Raw genomic sequence first — 24,230 nt, forward strand, 5'->3', positions numbered from 1 at the left:
GAACAATAGGCAAAATGTTCAGTACAAGCCCTATTCATTGATAAAATATTTAATATATATGTAATATAATTTTGTGTAAGTTATATGGTCAAAGTACCCCTCACCAAGGTAAGTATCTTCATTATGTGGAACTGTGTTACAAATTATATGCATGATACAAATAGCCAGTCAAAACATATAATGACTATGTATAATATGTACCTGTATAATATGTACAAGTGTAATATGTAAGTGTATATGTAAGTGTATATGAGGTGAATGAGAATTTCTGAGAATAGGTCTGCCTAACTGTTTATGCTGAATACAATGGGAAGCAGTGACAGACACAAACACAGGTCAAAATGCCCTGTGTGACATTATCCTTAGATACAATATATACAGAGCTCTGCTAAAAGTACAAACATCATTATCAAATTATTAGGAACTTCAAGCATTACATTGTACGGTGTGTGCTATTAAATACAAAGGCCACAAAGAGTGGGAGGAACATTATAAGCTGTCAGGCAGGATAAATTGTAACCAGATCCCTCAAAATACCTCAACTAAAGAAGTTCAAGGATTTATTGGCCTTTTACCTGCTGCTCTCTAATACACCTGTTTAGTTTTTTGTGGAACACAGGCCACATCCTACAATGATTTTGTGATTTACTTTTGCAAATATGTATTGAAAGGTAAAATATACCCATTTAGTAGAAGCTAATTTCCTTTAATTTACACCAAAATAGTTAGACTGTCCCAGCATATAAATATGCGTATTTACCCTTGCATAAAAACACTGGATGCAGGACTAATTTAACACCTGGTTAGCCTCGCATAAGGTGATTCTCCTTACATTGCTATAGCACAGGCAAGGTGCTTTTCACTGAAGTACAAGATGATTTTTTTTCTGTCTAAATCCAAAAAACAGAGGAGAGTTTGTTGTCCACAATCAACAATGCCCTTTATACCTTTATTTAATGGGGGAACTGCCATCCCATGCAAAAGAAAAAGTTTGACTTCTCAAACTGTAGATATAGGGGCACATTTACTTAGCTCAAGTGAAGGATTAGAATGAAAAATACTTCTACTTTCGAAGTTTTTTTTTGGCTACTTCGACCATCGAATTGGCTACTTTGACCTTCGACTACGACTTCGAATCGAACGATTCGAACTAAAAATCGTTCGACTATTCGACCATTCGATAGTCGAAGTACTGTCTCTTTAAAAAACTTTTCACTAGCTACTACTGCCAGCTAAAACCTACCGAGCACCAATGTTAGCCTATGGGGACCTTCCCATAGGCTTTCTAAGTAATTTCTGATCGAAGGAAAATCGTTCGATCGATGGATTAAAATCCTTCAAATCGTTCCATTCAAAGGATTTAATTGTTCAAACGATTTTTACTTCGATCGCACGAAATGCGGTAAATCCTTCGACTTCGATATTTGAAGTTGAAGGATTTTACTTCAATGGTCAAATATTCAGGGTTAATTAACCCTCAATATTCGACCCATAGTAAATGTGCCCCATAGTGTGTTAATAAAGTTATATTTGGGGGCTTTTGTTAGGCTTAATAGCACTTCTTTTACATAGATATTCTCAAGTTATGTAGGACATGACTGCTTGTGACCTACTTGTAACTTACTATTGATATCTGGCAAGCTGTATACCTTGTTCTGAAGACCTGCAGCAGGATAGAAATGACATATAGATAGGTCAATAAGTGATACTTCGAACTAGCACATGCTAACTTACTTGATAAAGCAGTATTTACTCATAGCACTAATGGAAAGGGATAGAGTGGGAAAGAACTACATTCCATATTTCTCTGGATTTACAAAAATCTAGATCTAGGTTGTCCTGCAGGTGTCCCTGCTAATGGAGTAGACAAAGCACCCTGCAAGAAAAAGGTAGGGGAACACAGAAGGGTGAAAGGGGTGGTGAGAAAGAAAAAGTGGAGGAATACAATTTTTAAAGGATCAAAGCAATAGGGTATAAAGAGATATTGGAAGGAGTAGAGAAAAACAGAAGCAGGAAGGGGGAGAACCTAATGCAGAGGAGGAACACTGAATAAAAGAAAAACAAGAAACATTGCACAAAAGTAAGGGAAAGAGGACAAGAGAAAAAGCAAAAAGGGAGAGAATAAAGAGGATTACATAGAGAAACTGGGATTATTTGGGAACAGACAAGGAATACAGAGAAACACAAACATTACACTAATAAAATAAAAAAAAAATGTAACTGGGGTGAACAGTAAATAGAAAGAACGGACATACATTGGGCATAGAATTAAAAGGTAGTGGGAGAAGGAAACTGTGGCTGTAGAGAGAGAAAAGAAAGGTGGAAAGAAGAGGAGGGTGAAGAAGAAAATTAGTATTGGGAAGGAAGAGAGGAGCAGGGGGAAAGGTAAGAGGGGGGGATGTAAAACAAGAAGAGAAAAGAAAGAGAAAATAAGAAGTAAAGAGAAAAAGGTTACACACTGCATAAAATTCCCAAACTGGAAGAATGAAATGAAGGCATAAATTGAGATGGAAAGTAGGATAGAAAGCAGAAAGAAAAACTGAAAGCCAGAATGGTAGAGACATTTGGTTAGCAACTATGCTTATATAAATATGTAGAGAATGGTGTATCTCAGACAAATGAAGTATAGTAGGGAACCCTCATATTCATCTATGATCTTTTAGGTTAAACTTTCCATGTTGGCCATTCCAATCTAAGTAGCATATTGGCCCGTGAATGTGGCTCTTGGTATGGCCTGCCAGACTACAATCTAGCTGAAATCATCCACATACTGCATCTATCGGACAGGTTTGAATATTCTATCTGGTAACACCTGCAACTGCACATTGATGTGGTTCTCTCCCAAGGGTTCTCTGTAGGCCCACAGTATGATCCTATTGTTGGCTCCCAGGGAAATAACGAGCTCAACCTGATTTAGCCTAGAATGTGGATAGCCAAATTGGACAGAGATCACTAAACAAGATGCAAGTATAAGGCCAGCTTTTGTCTCACATCATTTCTCCTTCTGTTTAAGAACTTGGACAGGAATGAAATTCTCTGTAAAACTACTTTTTAATACAAACAGTTGAGTTAAACTTTGGCTGAAACTCTAGCATTGGATTTTTATTTTGGATGATTGATATGCTCATTGTTCCACAAGAATAATAGTAGGCAGCGACTGCCGGGTGCACAAAGTCCGTCAGCCAATGTACCTGTTAGCAGAAAGGGAGATTCTCAAAGCTCCCACAAATTGTCATTTGGTTGTTTTAACCCCTCTGTGTATCAAAATCTACAATCCCCCAAGGAATCAACATTAGTGGTATAGTTATTATATATGTAAATTTGTAGCACCTGATGCTCCTCTTGCGTCCAACTGCTGCCTCATGTAAAGGGAGCGCATTACCTTAGCGCTGCCAAAACGTTTGAAACGGGATCGGACATGATCATAATACCAATCCAGTGATCCAACCTTCACCAACCTATTCAAAGAAAAGGACACAGATTAGAACAATATAAATAGAAATTTATAAAATTTATAAAAAATATAGAAAGAGCTATGGGGAAATGGCAAATATATCATAAAGACACATTTAGAAATTGCTTTTTCCTTCCCTCTATCCCACCTTCTACTCTCTCCTGGTTTTCTCTTTGCAACTCATGCACTTATATGTGATAGCTGATTGAACTTGGATCCACCTTATCTTTCAAAAAGACCTTTTTCTACTTTAATGTCCTTCATTCAAGCCAATGGTTCATAGATCACTAGTTGGAATAGAATTTAAAAAATAAAGTGGAAATGTAGAGTCCCACATGGAGGGCTTCATATATATATATATATATATATATACATATATATATATATATACATATATATATATATATATATATATATATATATATATATATATATATATATATATATATATATATATATATATATATATATGCCATTATTTGGAGTATGATTAATAAAAAATGGTAGCAATAGGGATATACAGTATGTGTTTGGGTGCCCAGCCTAAATCTTGCCCCAGGCCCATGCATGGGCTTCTAGTTATAACCCTACCACCATAATATAGCAATCTATATAAATATCATCCTAATACTGCTTTTGCAGTATTAAAGCCTGAACAACCAGGCTGTGCGAAAGCTTTTTTCGGCAAGCTATCAGACTCCTCAACTCACTGCCTGCCCTCCCACTACATTCCAGACACACCTGAACTGTGAACTTAACTTTGTGAACTGTTAATTTATTTGCACAATTCTAAAGGTTTACACATGTATATATCCAATTCCTGCCTATATATTGCAAATTTCATGTTTACATTTTTATTGTGTATTTTTTAAGTGCCTTTTTGTGATATGTACTAGCTGGAGCCACGTCGTCTCGTCTCACTGTATATTCGTATACTGCTGAGATGACAATAAAGTTTACTTTGACTTTGTATATTCCTACCGGTCCGCTCTGCATGTGTCACACACCCAGCCAAGCTCCTTTTTGTTGTAGCGGCTACAGTTCTTGCAGACATGAAACTGACAGTCTTTGCACTGGCGCTTGCTGTTGATGAGGAACTGGAAGGGTTGCAGGCAGTGCATGCAGTGAGTCTCATTCAGGTGGCTCTGGTTGGAGAGAAGTTCTCTCTTGCTGCTTTCCTTTTCTACCTTTTCCTTCAGGTCCCTGTAGAACAGAGGGCAATAAATGATTTCTGCTGTTGCTGCTTTAGGACTTATCAATGCTTGACCAGCAGAGAAGTAAGAGCACTTTGTGAAGTGGGACATTGAAGGGCCATCCATAGGATTTCAATGCCATATGTGGTCCAGAGCCCATACAGAAGAAATGGATCAGGCAGAAGACTATGCCTGAATCCCTCTTCAATATTACATTCCCTTCACTTTAGGCAAATCAGAACCTAAGGGAGAGCTACTCCCTGCTATGAATCATTGTTGGAGCACAGGCTGCTCTTTCTATCCAATCTTTCTATCTCACTTTCCTAAAATTACAATGATTTACTAAAGCCTCGTTCACAGGATCCCTGCTCCCTGCTTTTCACTAAAGGGGTTGTCCCTTTAGGGCAGCAGAGCTTTACTGGGCCTTGTTGATCTTAGGAGGAATGAAGCCCATTTAGGGCTGACATGGGGTTAGGCGGGGCCCCCTTCCCCCCAGGTGTAGCCTAGCCTCTCACTCCCCAGCCCCCAGGTAAGAACAATGGAGGGGGCTAACAGTGGAGTGAAAAAGAAGGGCAGGCTGGGGGAGGAGGCAAGGGGAGGAGTTCTAGTTTGGAAGGGTTTTTAAGGGGATGTACAGTAAAAGAATTAGGACTTACTTGTGTTTTTTGTTTCCCACCCTCCCACCATAGGTAAAATGGATCCATTTGAAATGATGGTGCTCCACGCTGTTTTGATGACCGATCGCCTGGATGGGGTCAGGAAGGAATTTTTCTTGTAGTGCTAATTGGCTGAAAAGTGCTAGAGTTTTTGCCTTCCTCTGGAGTACCATTATCTGTGGTGGTCAACAGTACTTGCCTGGGTCAGCTGCGGCTCAAGGAAGGTCAAGGTGGTATCAAGCCAGTGTGTGCGGCTCTAGGAGTACAAGTTGGTTACGGTACAGGCCTACCTTTATTGAGTGTGCATCAGATTTGGACCGCACGGTCTTGTCTGAGGTATGCAAGAGACTGGGTTTGCGCCATTTATGCACAATGAGGGAGCAGGGGGATGGGCTGAAAAGCGGTCACAGTGGGCGCTCGGCCCTATGATCCCTGCTTCATGGTTGACCAATTTTTTTGGCAGTGAGCCCACGTTTTTTGAGAATACAATTTTTTGGGCAGTGAGCCGCAGCTGGGGTCAGGGTGTACCTAGTCCTTGATGCGTAAACTGTTTAATAAAGCCTGTGACCTCCACAGATTTTTGCCAAAATATGTCTCCAGCTGAGTCTGCAATTGAAGGTCAAAGAGAAAGATCCACCCCTAACCAAACACTTTATTAAAGTGTGGCAGGAAGTGGTCATAAGCCTGTGGGCCACAGATAGACATTTGTAAATGAATAAATGGATACATGAGCTTAAAGCCATAGGGGCTTACTAAACCAATGGGTCCCTACAGGGTTTTTTGTGTGTTTTATAGGTAGTGACGGCCTGGTGACTATGGCCTCCCAGATCAATGGGTGGCCATTGCCTATATTATATTCCATTAGTTAGCACTGTAGGTGGCATGAAGATTTACAGAGGTTTATCCTCCCCAAAATTAGATCTGCTACTATATATAGTCATATATAACTGTAGGTTCTCCAGTGGGAAGCCTTTTATTGATAACCTCCTCCAAACAAAAACTGTACCCTCCTCCCTTGCCAGCTGTTTCCATGTAGATGTGTGCTTATGTTTTACATGTGCAGAATCCCAATAAAATTATACCACACAACAATCTGTAGAAACTTTTGTTTGGGTGTCATTATACATGATAGCTCTATCCAAAGCATTCTTATATGCTTAAAGGAGAAGGGAAAGCTTAAATCTAAGTAAGCTTTATCATAAAGGTCTATGTGAATACAAAAGTAAATCCTCAAAGTAATGCTGCTCAGAGTCCTCTGTCAAAAGAAACACCACATTTTTTTTGTTCTGTTATGTACACATGGGATTCTGTATCAGACTTCCTGTTTTCAGCTTAAAACTCCAGGGCTTGGGCTTGAGCATGCTCAGTTTGCTCCTTTCCCCCTCCTTCCTCCCCTCCTTGCTGTAACTTGAGCTCAGAGCTATGAGTGAGCAGGGAGAGACTCAGGCAGGAAGTGATATCACATCAAGCTAATATGGCAGCTGCTATCCTAAACAAACACAGACGGTGTCTAGTGCTGTTTACTCAGATATGGAAAAGCATTCTAAAGAGTAAAAATGGAGTTCTAGCTTGCACTGTTGTGGCTAATCTATGGGCAATAAACTGCCTTGGTAGATTTGATTTTCCTTTAATGACATCCATTTACATTGTAATCTGTTGTAAAGAAGCTGACACACAATATGATTAACATATTGCACTACATGTTGATAGCAGAGCAGAAAGAAATTGGGGCTCATTTACTAAAAGTGGGCAATATCCTGTGGCAAATTGGCTCATGCACTGAAATAGCAGTTTTATTTTAATATTAGAGTGGGCTTATATTGCAAACTACTCCCATGGCAAATTATATGTAGTTTGGTGCAAAAGCTGCCAATTTAACCATAGAAATACAGTAGATTATACAGAGAGATCTGCCATAATGTCTTATATTGCTACAACTAGTGCTGTTTTTGCAAATCCCAAGATATGTACTACTGACTTTAAGGCAGTCCAAGGCCAGGTTTACTGACATGAAAGGTGTATAACATTCTAGCAGCATGACCGTTTATGCCCCCTCTTCTTTAGAACAGAGTTACTGTTTTCCATCACTGCCTCCTTACCAGTCTCTGCATGAGTCACATAGCTAGTGCTGTTTGCTTTATGGGTTTGGGTAAGGTGGAGCAGAAACAGTGTTTAGTAAGTAGGATGAGTTTATGAGGGTAGGGACTCTTGAATATGACACCCATGCCATGTGCAATATCAGCAATAGGCTACGTGTTAACTTTCTGATTTTCACCACCATTAGGAAGCTGGGCAATGTGTTTTCTACAACAGCTGACAGGGGTGAAACAATAGGCATTAGTTTTAGCTACAATTCCCAGCATCCCCAGGCAGACAGTTGTATTTCAGTAACAACTAGAAAGCCACGTGACATAAAAGCTTGCCACAAATTTCAGTAAGGTTGAGCTTTAAAACTGAACTCCTTTGACCACCACAGTTGATACCAAGGCCACATCTTATTAATTAGTAAGACACTATTATTTCTTACAAACAATACCAACTTCTAGCATAAAAAAACGGGCTCTCCTGTATGCTTTAAATAATGTTTGTTATGTTACATGAAATTGTTACGTTATCTTATTCAGTACACATTTACTTACTCAATTCTCTCCTCCTCCTTTTTGCGCAGGTTTATGTCTCTCTGAACCACATCCCAGACATGTTTCGCTTCATCTTCGCTTAGCTTGGACAAGTCCAGCTTCTTCCCCATGATGAGTAAAAGTTCAGAATCCCAATGTCACTGTGTACTTCACTCCTGAGATTAATGCTGTATTAGGAGAAGCTTTTGCTGAAACAAGGAAAACATAATACAAGGATAAAATTTCTGCCTGGCAGAGGAAAAAAGCAAGCCAGAATATTACAATAAAGTGCTGCACAGCCAGTAGTATGCAAAATGTATAGCTGTCCTTCCAATTGGAACACTGCAGTCAGGGACAATGGATTTTCAGTAAAGAGCAACCCAAAGAAACTACATAGCTGCACAGACACCTGGGAAAACTCACAGTATGAATGTATGTAGTCACAAGCTGCATCTTACTGACACAAGCCAATCACGTAGTGACATTATACTATACTTCTAGTCTTAAAAACGATTTTTCTTTAATAAAATAAATGTATAATAAATGCAGGTTGCTCATCTACATGAATGTATTAATTCAAGAAAATGTGCCCCATGTAATATATGTAAATATGCAAAGAGACATTTGAAAATAAGACTATATTGAATTATTTCTGCAAGTAATAGTAGTATAAGAGAAACAGCAATCCTTACATTTACTTAGAATACTTTTCTGACGGCTGTGTATGCAATGGAGGCATGTACACAACCAATTAATATGTCAGATACATGGAATGCCATTTCTATATCTGCCAGATTTTGTTGAATGTCACATTAATTAATGAAACTAATTTGTTCATAAAACCTAAAATAATTCAATGTGTTAAAGCTCTGTGAGGCATGTTTTCCTGGCTAATGCCCTGTGCCCATGTAAAAGAGACCATGAAAATGAATCACCATAATGATCCAATAAAACATGGAGTAGAACATGATAGGCCATATTAAATCTACAAGAGAAAAACTCAACAGTTTATCTCATGAAAGTCATTTGAAATCTATTGTGACATTTGGAACAGAATTAAGGGGATGGAAACACTGTTGTTAAACCAAACTTTACCCGGACAAAAAAAAAAAAGTCCAGCGCACAACGACAGGTTAATGATGGTTGATACATGTTGGGGGCTATAGTTTAGCAGCATCATGGTACATGTATGGGATCCATTATCAGGAAACCCATTATCCAGAAGTTCTGCAGTACAGAAAGGATGTCTCACATATACTCCATTTTATAGAAATAATCCAAATTTTTAAAAATGATTTCCTTTTTCTCTGTAATAATAAGATTGATTAAAACTATTTTTATCATTAAAAAGTACTTGGTTAAAACTATTGCATCATTAATCCTGATTAATCCTGATGATCCTGATTGGAGGCAAAAGCAGCCTATTGAGTTTATTTCATGTTTAATGTAGACATGAAAATCTAAATTACAGGAAGATTCTTATATGGAAAACCCCAGGTCCCAAGCATTCCAGATAACAGTCCCCATACCTGCATTATATTACTAAAGCAACTACACACTTGTCTCCAGGGCAAAACTACAGGGACACTATGGCCTGTACCTTCCTTATGATGTTTAATTACAGACCCAAAATTGCACAAAGCAGCCTTTGTGTAATATACAGCGAATCCAGTTTTCCTCCCACTGCAAACTTGTTTTATTCTCGCTGTTTAATTGTTTGATGTATAAAATAATACAGCCATGCAAACTGTATTTATTAAAAGTGCCACTGATTTGTCAAATGTTCTGGAATCCTTAATAAAAAATGAAATATTGCATGCTTAAAAGAAACATTTAGTTCCTTTGCTTTCCTATTTAAGGACTCTGGATAGCTTTTTATTGAACATAGCTGGGGAAGATTCCAAAATGAGCGTGAGAGTGTTTGCACATAGCGATATGTGACCAGTGCAGTCAGCTGATTATCATACTGCAGATAGCTGATGTCTAAACACAGACCATATCCCTTTAGGACTGCCTCTATCAATGCTCTTTTTGTCAATTTAGATTCACTACATTTGTTCATACATTCTTTCAGGTCACAATGAATTAACTGAACATCATGCCTAGAGGTGATATTGGGCTATTATTAAGCTAACACAGACTTTTATCACTGTTCCTCTGGGTCACATATACAAAGCAAGACATTTGCAATGCAGTAATAGGACTTCTATGCATGGGAGGATGATTGTTCCTATTCAGTCTTTACTAAAGCATATGATCCAAATCAGCACATTCTTCAACAACACCTCCCGCTACAATGAGCACAGTGTATAGCTTTTGACAGAAGATTTATCAAACATTTAACTGCTAATGTACAGAATAGTGATCTGGTAACCCTAATACAGAATGAGTCTAACTATAAAAAAGTAAGGAAGAAAAGGAAAAAAGTGATGGTGCTTATTATTTAAAAAAGAGTCAACATACTCTGCAGGGTGTACAATCACCAATACAAGAGGTAGAGAGTGCCCTGTCCAAAAGACTTGCATACAAACATAGTACGTTAGCACATCCATCAAGTTAAACATTTTATGTTATATAAAACCTGTCTAACTGCTAGTTGATAAATAGGAAGGCAAAAAAACTTCTTCTAAAGCCTCTCTACTTCAGAGAGGGAACAAATCCCTCCTGACTCCAAGATCGGACCAGTCCCTGGATCAGCTTGGTACTAGGAGCTATTTTGTAATAATTCTGTATTTTATTACTTGCCAAAAAGCTATCCAATCCCTTCTTGAAACTATCTAATGTATATGCCAGTACAACTGATTCAGGGAGATTGTTACTGTGGAAAAACCTTTCAGAATATTTCAATGGAACCATAATTATGAAGATGAAGTAAAAAAGCTTCACTTTCTGTGAGCACATCTTGTTCTTAAATACACTTGTTTGTTTGATATATAGTTACATAATTGTCTCAGCATTAGATAACATCGCTACACTGTAATTGATTGTATCCTTGTTAATTAGATACAGAGAAAAATAATGCATTTTTACCCTGATACGCTGCACAAAGACTGGACACTTTTTTCTATATTTTGTCAATAAGTTTTTGAATGTTTCAATTATTTTAACTTTTTTTTTGTGTTATTTAGTCACACCCCTGTTTGCCATGTCGGTTCCCACCACACCATGTATTTACTCTGATGTTTGTATTTCCGGGTCACTTTGATAAAGGCTGTTCCAGCCAAAAAGTCAGTTTTTCAACTTCAATAAATACTCTCTTTCATCAAGTCCTGTGAGTGTGGCTACTTCAACCAATATTTTATATATATATATATATATATATATATATATATATATATATATATATATATATATATATATATATGCACCTCTTCAGCAGCATAAACAATCCTCACTTGGCCATCCTTTCTTCATAACTGAGACTTTCCATTTTTTAATTCAATAATAACTTGTTTGAGCACTGGCAACCAAAGCTGCACAACACATTTTTTATAGGGCCTTACCAGCATTCTGTATAGTGGAAGAATAAAACTCTCCTCCTATGTCCCTTTAATACAGCTCAATACCTTGTTTGCCCTTGATGCTGCTGACTGGCATTGCTTACTACAGCCAAATTTATTATCTTCAATAATAAATTTGCCTAGACAATTCCATTAAGGGTATAAATGGCTTGCATATTTTTTTTTTACATCCCAGGCCTTACATTTATTAATGTTGAATGCCGGCGGGATACCGGGGAAAAAACCTGGTGGGCCTCACAGCTCAGACCCACTATTGCTGCTGCCCTGACCTCCCACCCTTGCCCCAGTCGCGAGCAGGTAAAAGGTGCGTGAGGGGGCAGAAGGGGGGTTGCAGCTAAGGCAGGGGGTTCTGAGGTGTCTTTGTGGCTGGGGCAGGGGGCCAGGGGGGTGTGGTGACCCCCGAAGCAGCGTTGGGCTCTCTCCCCCCCCCAGTCTGACCCTGCCTATAAGTGGTTGTAAGAGTTATAACAGGTGCCTGCCACGCTTCACTTGTTCTTACGTCTCAGAATCAGGCCCTCCTGTCCTGCCTTCAGGTAGATACAGGATTCAGAACAGTGTTTACTTAGGCACCTGTTCACTGTTTGCTTTCCTTAATTATAACTGGTAGCTAATTACTGAGCTTCTGGCAGCTCCCAGCGCATTATACACATCCTATTGCTACCGGCAACCTTTTCCTGTTATCTCTTACCAAGTGTTACGTCTCCTCAGTACACTCCCTATTTCAACACGAGTACAATAAATAGGGCTTGCGCTAAACATACTTTTTGCCTAATGTTTAAATCACACAAAATGTATCTTTCTGTTATTCTTTTGAGCTAAAAAGCACAAACAGAGAAACTGTATCTTCTCCATGTTTGATCTTTGAGAAGTAAATAATTACAAGAAGGCCTCTCTCATAATACAGTCTGCTTAAAGCAAATAATTCTAATGACGTAAATTGGTTGGTCACCAAAGAACTTTTAGTATAATGTAGAGAGTGCTATTTTGAGACAATCTGCAATTGGACTTCATTTTTATTATTTGCGTTTTTTTAATTATTTAGCTTGTTGCCCATTAGCTCTTCAGCTTGACATTTCAGCAGCTATCTGGTTGCTAAGGTCCAAATTACCCTAGCAACCAGGCACTGTCTTGAATGAGAACCTATAATATGAATAGATGAAGGTCTGAATATACAGATAAATAATAAAACCTAACAATAAAACGGAAGAATCAAATAGCAATAGTTTTTTTGGATGCTAGCCCCATTTGAAAGTTAGAAAGTTGCTAAGAATTGGCCATTCTATAATATACTAGACCAGACACAAAACCAGGGTCATAAATTAACTTTGTAAGCTTTGGGGGCCATAAAAAGTAATTGCAGTGGGTTTCTTCATGTTCAGTGGTTATACTGCATATATGTGATAAAAACACATGATATAATGATATAATAAAGAGAAAGTATGTAAAAATAAACTTATATGATCGTGCCCAATTGTGCATAAATTAGTTTGGGAAATCCAGGCACAGTAAAGATGCATTTAAAACATATGCTTATTGGTACAGGTATGGGATCTGAAAACCCGTTATCCAGAAAGTTCCGAATTACGGAAAGGCCATCTCCCATAGACTCCATTTTACCCAAATAATCAAAAAATTTTAAAATGATTTCCTTTTTCTCTGTAATAATAAAACTGTACCTTGTACTCGATCCCAACTAAGATGTAATTAATCCTTTTTGGAAGCAAAACCAGCCTATTGGGTTTATTTAATGTTTACATGATTTTCTAGGAGACTTAGGGTAGGAAGATTCATATTATGGAAAGATCCATTATCTGGAAACCCCAGGTCCAGAGCATTCTGGATAACAGGTGCCATATCTGTATAATGAACATGCTGTGCTGCTTGACAGACTGGACTTATCTTCTACCTGCACTGTAAACGCTAAACTGCTGGGATTGTGCGTTGAGCGTTGGCAAGATAAACATACTAAGTATAAAGGGACCATACTAAAGGAACCGTTCTGTATGCTGACAATTATGATATTGATTTGTTTACAGGTCTGATCATAAATAAATTGCGTGGATACCCTTTTCAGAGTGATGCACCAACATAAAAGCAAAGCAAAAAGTGTCTCAATCAAAATTATTGTCAAATGTTGGTACTTCTGGTGAAGTCACATAAAGGACAATGGATTAACATGTATAACAGACATTTGATTCACAGCACCGTCGAGCTTACAGTCTTACAGTCTAAGCTAAGTCAACTCCGACATGGTGGGAAACATTAAGTAAACTGGGGTAAGACTCAGAGTTGGACATGGCCAGTGGGACACTGGGAAAAAATCCGGTGGACCCACACCCCGCTGAAGACGCTGTACACTCACCACAATCCCCCTGACCACCCCTGATTGCGTCCGCTAAGGCCAGAAGTTAAATGTACTCGCAGGGGTGGGGAGGAAGGGAGAATTGTGGCATGGGGTACTGCCTGGGGGCTCCTGAGGGGGCAGCCCTGGTGGGCCCTGGGACACCAGTCTGACCCTAGACAGACCTATAAACATGGCATTTAACATGGCTACCGCAAAATATCTTTGGGTTCTCCCCACCCACGACCTCCCACTGCCAGCTTCTGGCCCATCAATTTATAGACTTACGCCTACCCTGCCCCGCCAGGGTCTATAAATGAAGAAGACGGAGTGGGCCAGGTTCCGGTTGGGAGGGGACATGTGTGGGTCGAGAAGAACTCAACCCTCTCATCACTATTGTGAGCCTTTCCTACAATCCCTGCTTTTCTTGCAAGCTGCCAGGAAGATGAAGTTCAGCTGCAGGGCCGGATTTACATAGTGGGCTCCCCTAGGCCCACTGCCGTTCGTCGCCCCTGTCCCCTCCAGGGGGACAGGAGCAATAGGGATTGGCGCACATGAAATTTGTGCATTAGTGCATCCCTAGTGTTTTTGAACCAATGTGGGTGTGGTTGGGCAGCATGCCGCCCCCCTAAAATCCTGCAGCCCTAGGCCCGGGCCTAGGTGGCCTTTCCACAAATCCGGGCCTGTTCAGCTGCACACAATAAGCTAAACCCCCCTTATTTTACTGTTCAATAGACAATGAATTACATTTATAAAAAGCTTTTCCTCTTTAATTAAAGTGTGACTGTAACAATGTAGACAAGGCAGCAGGATCTGGAACGTCTGCGAATGCTTTCCTGTACACAGCACTCCACACTCCATACAACCTCCCGAACTAAAGAAAGTGATACAGAGTCATGGTGGCTGATTCTGTTTTCTGTTGTTTTTTTAGAGAATCTCATGTCTGACTGGCTGTGGCTGTTGTGAAGATCAATTCAAGAGATTAAAACATTTAGTAATGTGATTCTGTACAATAATGGTAAAACAAACTGGATGAAATGGAACATTAGGGCCCTGGGAAACAGTTTCGGTGTCTTGCTATGCAAATAACAGGCAACATATTCAGAAAGGCACACTGCAAAAAAACAAGTAATAACCTGGTTGCTGAGTTATAGTTCAATACAACCAGTACAGAAAACTAGCACTCACTGGATCTTTTGAAAAAAAATAATAAACTTTACTTGTGTGATTGATATTTCAGTTTTAGCTTAGCCCTTTTGAGAAGGTCTAAGTTGATATATATATATATATATATATATATATATATATATATATATATATATATACAGGGCCAGATTTATGCAAGCGATTGCAAAAATAGTGCACGCCCTCCCTTGGCCGCACGGTCATACCGCCGGTCGCATGGCCCTAGTGCCGGCCCCTGTGCGCACCCTATGCACCCAGTGCTCCTTAGGATGCCGCAGGGTGGTATTCCGTCCCTAAAATTTTGCTGCCCTAGGCCTGGCCCTTTGTCCATATATGTGTGTGTATATATATATATATATATATATATATATATATATATATATATATATATATATATATATATATATATATATATATACATATATATATATATATATACAGACCATAAGTACAAGCTGCACACCTCAAGTGTAAATAAAGAGACCTGGGTGCTCAAGTAAATTTTGTAAATATCGAGTCTCAAGTACTACAGTATATATATTTAGATATTTATATTTAGATATATATAGTTATATAAAACCTTTTTTCTAAAGCAAGCCTTGTTATACAGTGCCGGAAATAGTAAATAAAGTACCCTCTCTTATAAAATATAAGGATATTATAAGTTACAGAGGCATATTAAATGTTTTTTACAGGTCATGAACTCTGAGGTGACTTCTAATATCCTCATATTTTGCAACAAGAGTACTTTAATTATTATAATACACAAGTTTCAGTGAGACATGTGACAGAAATGACATCAGTACACTACGATTATAACCAGTGACATCATTAAGCACTGTTTATAAGGATATAGTTTATTATAAGGCGGCAATAAAATTAGCAAATAAAAAATGTTTGAACCTTTTGGACAGAATAATATTACATTGTGGACTGCAGTTAGAAAAAGGTAAGATACATATACTCTACCCTACAGCTGTCATGTAAGTGAGCAAGAGTCACATCGGTATCAAAACCAAGCACTGCACTAATGCATAAAAACTGAAATATTGTGCTGAATTCTGTGCAAGTAATTCCTCAAATCACAAATAAAATGTTGCTTAATGAAAAAAATATATAATTGGATGCAAATTTCCAATGTACATTAATTGCAAATTTTCAATGGCTTTAATGTTATTTGTAAATGCGGATGGAATGAGTTACCTGTTCTCTGGCTGCTGCGGGAATGCCTGGGCTGGCCTGCTGTCTATTGAGAGAGTGTACTTATGTGAAGGGAGGGTTAAGGCCCTGCCCTGTGTCACATGTTCTTCCTCCCAAAGCCTGGGGGTAGCTCCACTACCCTCTGATAATCAGCCTCACATATCACATGAGCACAGGGCTGGGCACAGCAAGGGCACACATCTAGATCTGCAGTATGGAAGCACAACTTGCATGTATTAATTAATAAATCATGAAGCTACTCCAGTGCTCTATGTAGTCTTACATCTCAAAGCAGGCTTGATAAATATCTACCCCATGTGCACAGAGAACTCAGTAACCTTCTGTAACTATTCCACACTCGGTCAGAATCTGTGATTCACTTCCCACACAAAAAGCTTTTCAGGACACCTATACCTTCAAGTGTGATAAATGTGGCCTCCTTGTGCTGCTTAGCTTCATCTCCTGCTGAAAATCTGGCAAGAGAAGGTATCAGTGGTCAGGGCCAGATTTACATAGTTGGCACCCCTAGGCCTGTTGCCGTTCATCGCCCCTGTCCCTTCTCCTTTATTATTGCAAATTTTTATCATCAGGACTGGAGCAATGGGGATTGGTGCATGGGAAATTTAAAAAAACTATTGTATCTCCTGCACATCCCCAGTGTTTCTGAACCAATGTGGGTATGGTTGGGCTTCATGCCACCCCCTAAAATCCTGCCACCCTAGGTCCGGTGACTTGGTGGCCTCTCCACAAATCCGGGCCTGTCAGTGGTACAGATCTTATCATCATCTTCTAACACTGGAACATTTACATAGTCCTTAACCCGATTATTCAATAACATGGTTTAAAACCATAGAAGCTATGTTTGCTGTGTCAGGTTGAGTACTGAATTGTATTGAATTCCTACTAAATTCCTACTAAAGGGAAGAAAGCTGTGCTGAAATAAGCATCGACATAAAAACAATTACAAATGTTTTTGGGATCCCCAGAAACTGTGCAAGTTTAGTGTCAGACTGGGGGGGGGGTCTGGGCCCACCAGGCCTGCCACATCAGGGGCTCGTACTCATGACTCATCTGATCTGGGCCCATGAACCCCCCCTATGCCAACTTCAGGGCTACCCTCGCCAGCTGCCTGCACCTTTATCCGCCTCCCCCCAGGCCCCCACCACCAACCAGCACATTTTCTATTCAAGAGAAGCAGGTGGGGGAGGCATGTAGGTGTCTCTCTCCTATCCCCTAAATTGTGTCATTCAGATGCAGAAGTTAGGGAGCAGCAGAAGATGCAGGCTCTAAAACAGGGATCCCCAACCTTTAGAACATGTGAGCAACATTCAGAAGTGAAAGGAGTTGGGGAGCAACACCAGCATGAAAAATGTTCCTGGGCTGCCCTATAAGTGCTGTTATTGGCCATTTGGTAGCCCCTATGTGGATTGTCGACTTACATTGAGGCTCTGTTTGACAGTACATCTGGTTTTTATGCAGCCAAAACTTGTCTCCAAGCCTGGAATTCAAAAATAATCATCTGTTTTGAGGCCACTTGAGCAACATCCAAGGGGTTGGAGAGCAACATGTTGCTCACGAGCTACTGGTTGGGGATCACTGCTCTAAAAGGACCTTTTCCTTACCACCAAATTTCCAATAATTTCCAAGAAGAATGCAGTATTCCCTGTGGAACAAGGGCTTGTTAAGTGTGCACTATAGGCAGCTCTTGTGCCCCTTAGTGTTCTATCAACTGCACCCATGGTAACTATAAATAATCCAAGAATAGCTAAAACAGCAAATTGGATTCCATCATGCGATTATCATGTTCCTAACTGAGAATCATCCTTGCTGGGCAGTTTCACCCATCTTTATAGCTAACATACTGAAAATACTGTATGATTTTTTTCTTGCCAAAATGACACTGTAATTAAAGTGCTGAGAGTTCTTCTGTTAATTGGTGCACTACTCCTCGAGGTTCCCTTGCTAAGCACTGAAAGATATGAAAACCTGCCACCATCTAGTGGAAGAAAGGGAATGTGCAGTTTTCTGTAGGAGATACAGTATATCTATGTCTATCTTTCTATCTATCTATCTATCTATCTATCTATCTATCTATCTATCTATCTATCTGTCTGTCTGTCTGTCTGTCTGTCTGTCTGTCTGTCTGTCTGTCTGTCTGTCTGTCTGTCTGTCTGTCTGTCTGTCTGTCTATCTATCTGTGCAGTTTGCTGTAGGATCTATCTATCTATCTATCTATCTATCTATCTATCTATCGATCTATTTACATATTATCTATCTATCTCTCTATCATCTATCTATCTATCTATCTATCTATCTATCTATCTATCTATCTATCTATCTATCTATCTATCTATCTATAATCTATCTATCATATGTCATCTTGTCTATCTATCTATCTATCTATCTATCTATCTATCTATCTATCTATCTATCTATCTATCTATCTATCTCTTAGCACTGGGGATACGCTGATATTAAAATTTGATCTGACAGACACAGCAGTTGTAAGGGAAGACCACATGCTGCGTCTGCATCAATAGTCAAAGTCTACAATAGACAGTATGTTCTAGATAGTATATGTTTTTATTGAAATAACAGAAATACAATGCCTGTAGGATAAAGATAATTGAAACCAGAAAATAATCCAAATCTATCTGATCAGACTTTACATTACAGCAGAGGATCTGATTTTCTATAATCCCTATGGTGTACAGTTGCATGTTGATATTTTGTGAAAAGTCTACCCATCCTGGCCGGACAGATACAATTAGTTCCTGGAAAGGGTTATGTATGACAACTTGCACAGTTAACTAAATGCTCAGCTTTTTATCACTGCTTCTTTTCTATCTTTGTATATAAACCCAGTGCTGCCTGATTCCCACTTAGATCTTTTAAAGTGAATCTAAACACTGTTGCTCGAGTAAGGGCCAAACTAAGGGCACTCATTGCAGGGATGCCATCAGAAATCTTGGGGACCCAGTGCAAGTTATTTTTTTGCCCCCCCCCCTCCATGAACACAGGGGCATAGTACCAAAATTGTTGTCTACACCCCATGTATGCGCTACACAAAAGATCAATTAGCAGATAGGTAGGTTTTGCTGCGGGCCCATTAACTAAGTCTGTATCAGTCTATAACGCTTCTAATACTCTCTGCCACTTTCTGAAACCATCTCTGTTTACAAGGGAAACATTTAAACACAGACGTCTGAGAGACATAGTGAAGCAAACTAAAAGGATCTAATATGCATTACACATTTGTTCCAAGTACAATGAGACCAAGTGTGTATAGTTTTATGTAAGTGAATGACTTACCATGGCCCATACTAGAAATAATGCATAAAAGACCCTTTTCATGACAAGCAAACTATACAAAGAATGATTGAATAGACTTAATGCACCATAACATCATAATACCATATGAAGTCACACTGTCCATTTCATCAAAGTACATAACATATCCCAGAAATGAGAAACTTCCTTATGTTTATTGTTTTTAAGATGCCATCTAAGAATCATTGGCATCTAAGAATCATTGCTGAAAACATTTGTTCTAAGAAATATCCCTGATGATTTGAGTCAATATTTTACATTGCACCAGCCCAGGTGGGCTTCTCAAAATCTCAGAAAAATCTTGCCAGGCTGCAGCCATATGAGTAAATGTCACCTGAGATAATCACTAACGATTGTGATTTCCCAGCTATGTTAGCTCTCTGTAGGGTGAGCTTGCCATTGAACCTTTATTATTATTATTATTATTATTATTATTATTAACATTTATTTTAAGAGTGCCAACATATTGCGCAGCACTGTAAAATTAATGTGCTTATTCAAATAAATCACATGAATTGCATACATATCACATACAGAGTTACATACATAGCAACCAGTACCGGTACAAAATGCTAGGAAGGCCCTGTGCAAAAGAGCTTACAATCTGAAGGGGGCACAAGGTGTGGGAGTGGGCACGACCCGAAATAAGCAAGGTGAGAGATGTAGCATATGGTTTCACTTGGTAGCTAAACAGAGTGAGGGTAGGCTTCTCTAAATATGTGTGTAAAAGTGTGTTTTAAGAAATCTGTTGAAAGCAGAAAGTTTGGGAGAAAGTCAGTCAGACCATGGGAGAGGTTTCCAGAGGAGGGGTGCAGCCCTTGCAAAGTCTTGAATACGAGGTAATGAGAGAAGAGTTGAGGAGCAGGTCACTAGAGGAGGAGGAGATGAATTCAGAGATGTAGGGTGGGGCAGAGTTATGAAGTGCTTTGAATGTCAGGGTCATTAGTTTGAATTTTATTCTGAAAGGTAGCAGACGCCAGTGCCGGGATTGGCATGGCATGGCAGTGGAGGAGCATGGTGATGAGGTGTATAAGCCTGGTGGCGGTGTTCATTATGAACTGGAGAGGTGACAGTGTCTGGCGGGGAAGGCCAATTAATAGATGATATTATGAGAGATTGAATAAGAATTTTGGTGGCATCTTGGGTGATAAATTATCATATTTTGTATATGTTATTTAGGTGAAATTTATATGATTTAAGTGACTGGATATGAGGAGTGAAGGACAGGGTAGAATCTAAGATAACCCCAAAGCACCGGGCCTGGGGAGACAGTGAGTGATAGTGGATAGGTAGCGATAGGTCCTCCTGGGATGTTATGGGTGTTATGTAGAGGAAAGAAACCCAAATTAGGAGCTCTGGATTGAGATCAAGAGACGAGAGATAGATCTGAGTATTGTCAGCATGAAGGTGGTATTTAAAACCATATGAGTTGATTAGTTTGCTGAGGGAGGAAGTATAAAGAGAAAATAATAAGGGGCCCCATGACAGAGCCCTGAAGAACCCCAACAGAAAGAGGTAGGGGAGAATGAGGAGATGAGACTCCAATGTAGGAGACACTGAAGGAACGTTTAGTGAGGTAAGGAGAGAACCACAACAGGGCTGTAAAGGCCAAGGAATGGAGGGATTGGAGGAGGAGAAGATGATCCACAGTATCAAATGAAGCCAAGCGATCAAGAAGTATTTGTAGTGAGAAGTGGTTTTTGGCTTTAGCTTTAAAAGGTCATTAGTTAGCTTAGGGCATGATACTCGTGCTTTATGGATAAAAAGGAACTTTGGGCCAATATAGGGGCCACATAGATTTCCCTATGTTTTAGGGAAAAAATCCCATTACTTTGTTTCTTTTTCATCAAAAAATAACCCTGTCTACCATGCATGCCCATCATGTCTTCTTTTCATATGATTTTGGTTAGGGAAATGCCTTGTGGTATGTTACATAAAGAGATTAACATGCAATTGTAGCTTGTTGAGATTACTCTGTAATCAGATGTCTGTAATACAGACACTACTGTGGTGGTTAGTGGTGCTTTCTTCCTCTAGCTGTCCTGATCGCACTCACTGAACATGTGGAACTAGGAGGTGCCTTCTGGCTAGTGACATCTCCAGTCCTTATCTATTATATTCACAAAAATTAGTTTTTTTGCATCTGGAGCAGACTTTATTGATTCATCTGCTGCACATAGCATACATGGTGCCATCTCCATCAATATACTGTATTTATGTATTTATTTGGGGTTTATCCCATCTCATGACTATACATACACTTTTAAGTGGGTGCAATAGGCCCTGGTGATTCCTTTTAGCATGTTAGTGATTAGTGGTGTCTGTATCAGATAATGAATATTGTGTATTGTAAGAAATTTATGTGGAAATGTAATAAAAGTCTGAAACTGGAAACAGTGTTGGGAGTAGGCAGAATAGGCATGTGCTTAGGGTGCAATGGTGGGGTGGTACCTGGACATGAATCTCTGTTGCCTCTGAAATTGTGCAATTGGTTTCAGTTTCAGAAGCAGTGGATGGGGTGGCAGAATAGAGTAGGAGTTGTAACAAAAGATAAAAGAGAACGAGAGTTGCAGAGGAAGAGAGTGCAGAGTTGGGTGGGGAGACAGAAAGGCTGAGCGAATAGTTGCAGAGTAGTGGTGAAGTTGTGGGGGGGGGTGGAGAGGGCAGGTGACTCAGAGGCACCCTTCTGCATTGGCACAGCTCTGACTAGAAACCCTTTTTCATAAATTAACTATTATTATTATTTTGGTGCAAAAATAATAAGCATGGGGTCTTTTTTTAATCAATGCTAGACAAAATTCAACCTGGGCAGTAACCTATGGCATGATATTTTAGAAGTTTAATTATATATTCTGTGTGCTGGTGCAAACTATAAAATTCACAAAGGAAAACTTAGCACAAATTGTTCCCTATAGTCATTTGAACATTCTTCTGTTAATGAATTTTATTTCATTTAATGATAAGATTTTTTTAAAAGGCAAAACACCCCCCGAATTTATATGACAGGATGCTAGAGTCACCTTGGAGTTCCAGTTCGGAGTTCCAGTTCCCCAAAGCAAACACCGTTATTAAGGACACCAAATCAAGTTTGAACAGACTAGACAATCAGTAATGTATATGATGGAAACAATGATTTCATGCTTGCAAGGACTAAATGAAAAAATAAGATGAGATCAAATCCAGCAAAAGAACTGAGCCAGCTTTCCTGTTATCCTACCTCAACTGCCTTCCTGATCTTTATACACCTGCCTTAAAGAGATACTGACACCAGAAATTAAACTCCTTTTTTACATCTATCAAAATATTGCCTTTGAAAGCAACTTATACATTTGCCTTAGATTGTTTGCACAATGCTTTTACATTACCTGTCTGATGCCCCATGTTCCTGTATAAGGGGGGCTGCCAGGAGTCCGTTAGCATTAGAATCTCTAACTGACAGGCTGAGATGGGACAGTCAGGTTGACAAAACAGTCAGGTTTAGGAACTTTTACTAACAATTGCTTACAAAAACAAACCTCTCAGCAAAAAACTATCAACATGACCTATAGGTACCTTTAAATATACATTCATATTTTAAAAAGTAGTTTCTAGTATTACTTTAAGACATAAAAGGACTAATTTACTAAAGCATGTACAAAGTGCAAAATTGCACTTATTTCCAAGATATGAAATTGTGCCCCTCACAATTTGCCTCCCCAATGCCAGCCTGTTTTGTTGTCATTAGTGTGGTATTCAGTATGAATTTCATCATATCATCATGAATTTCATTAGGTTCAATCATTTGCGTGTCTAGATACAACACACAAAGGGAACCCTGGAGGTGATAATGCCTCAAGAGCTTTGGTGGTATACCAGGGGCGTAAAAGACAGCAGCTGGGGTCGAATCCAAGTGTCAGGTAGAACCATATTTGAATAGTGGATTCAATGCATCCCTAATATATAGAGATAGTATTGAAAGGGCTTAAAAATAAAAATCATTCTGCCATCAGACACTTGCACCTAATTCTGGTGGTGGAGCTGTGGGGGGGACCAATTCCTTTCACCATCATCGCATGCTCAGTATGCAAACTGAGCTTGCACAGAGCCAAGAGGGTGGTGGTCCATTGCCTAGGGTAGCACTGTGCAACTCAACAGTCTTGATTAATACAGGGCTCCTTTGTTTCTGTGCTCAATGTACCTTGCACTTTATACAGCAAAATAGGCACACCTTTATGCACAACTTTGTATTTTTCACAGTACTTTAAGTAATTGGACCCTAAACAATGTCATTCTTTGACATCTTTCTTTATATGGTTTCAGAGCTACTCAACAACTTGTAATATCCTTATATTTAACAGCAGGGGGTGCACTATCCATTTTATCACAGTTTTATTGTTACATTAAAGTAATGTCTTCACAATACACTGCACTTATATCAATAATTGACACTGTTGTATTATCGATTACCTATCTCCCGTCTTTAGTTAAGGTTAGGGTTTTAAAAGAGGAGAACTTTCGTTTTCAGTACTATAATATATTGGAGCTTGACAAAAGATTGCAGAATATGTTTTCTCCTACATATATTGCTATCCTGGTATTAAAGTTTAGGAAAACTATCTGGACCAATCCCAGCAGATAATTTAGGTGCAATGCAATAGTGTGGTGTAAAAGTCAGGGACAAACACACAAACCCTCCCCATGTCATCTGGAATTTGTTATAGAAACATCTGTAATGTGTTTAAGTATAAAAATG

At 39.1% G+C, this 24,230-nt stretch overlaps 1 protein-coding gene across 5 annotated transcripts in view; it reads right to left on the reverse strand.

The window, feature by feature from the left end:
* The window catches only part of LOC108701416 (melanophilin), a 36,867-nt gene extending 20,644 nt beyond the window's left edge, over positions 1 to 16,223 (reverse strand). For all 5 annotated transcript variants that reach the window (XM_041576537.1, XM_041576538.1, XM_018236067.2 and 2 more), the window contains exons 1-5: positions 16,172 to 16,223; positions 7,943 to 8,130; positions 4,436 to 4,657; positions 3,331 to 3,458; positions 1,625 to 1,663 (exon numbers count right to left, since the gene is read on the reverse strand). In XM_041576537.1, coding sequence (XP_041432471.1) covers positions 1,625 to 1,663; positions 3,331 to 3,458; positions 4,436 to 4,657; positions 7,943 to 8,052 — 499 coding nt within the window. In that variant the 5' untranslated portion in view covers positions 8,053 to 8,130; positions 16,172 to 16,223. The remainder of the gene's footprint in view (positions 1 to 1,624; positions 1,664 to 3,330; positions 3,459 to 4,435; positions 4,658 to 7,942; positions 8,131 to 16,171) is intronic.
* Between the last annotated feature and the right edge of the window lie 8,007 nt (positions 16,224 to 24,230).

The sequence above is a fragment of the Xenopus laevis genome, chromosome 9_10L, assembly GCF_017654675.1.
Source record: "Xenopus laevis strain J_2021 chromosome 9_10L, Xenopus_laevis_v10.1, whole genome shotgun sequence".
Lineage (NCBI taxonomy): Eukaryota > Metazoa > Chordata > Amphibia > Anura > Pipidae > Xenopus > Xenopus laevis.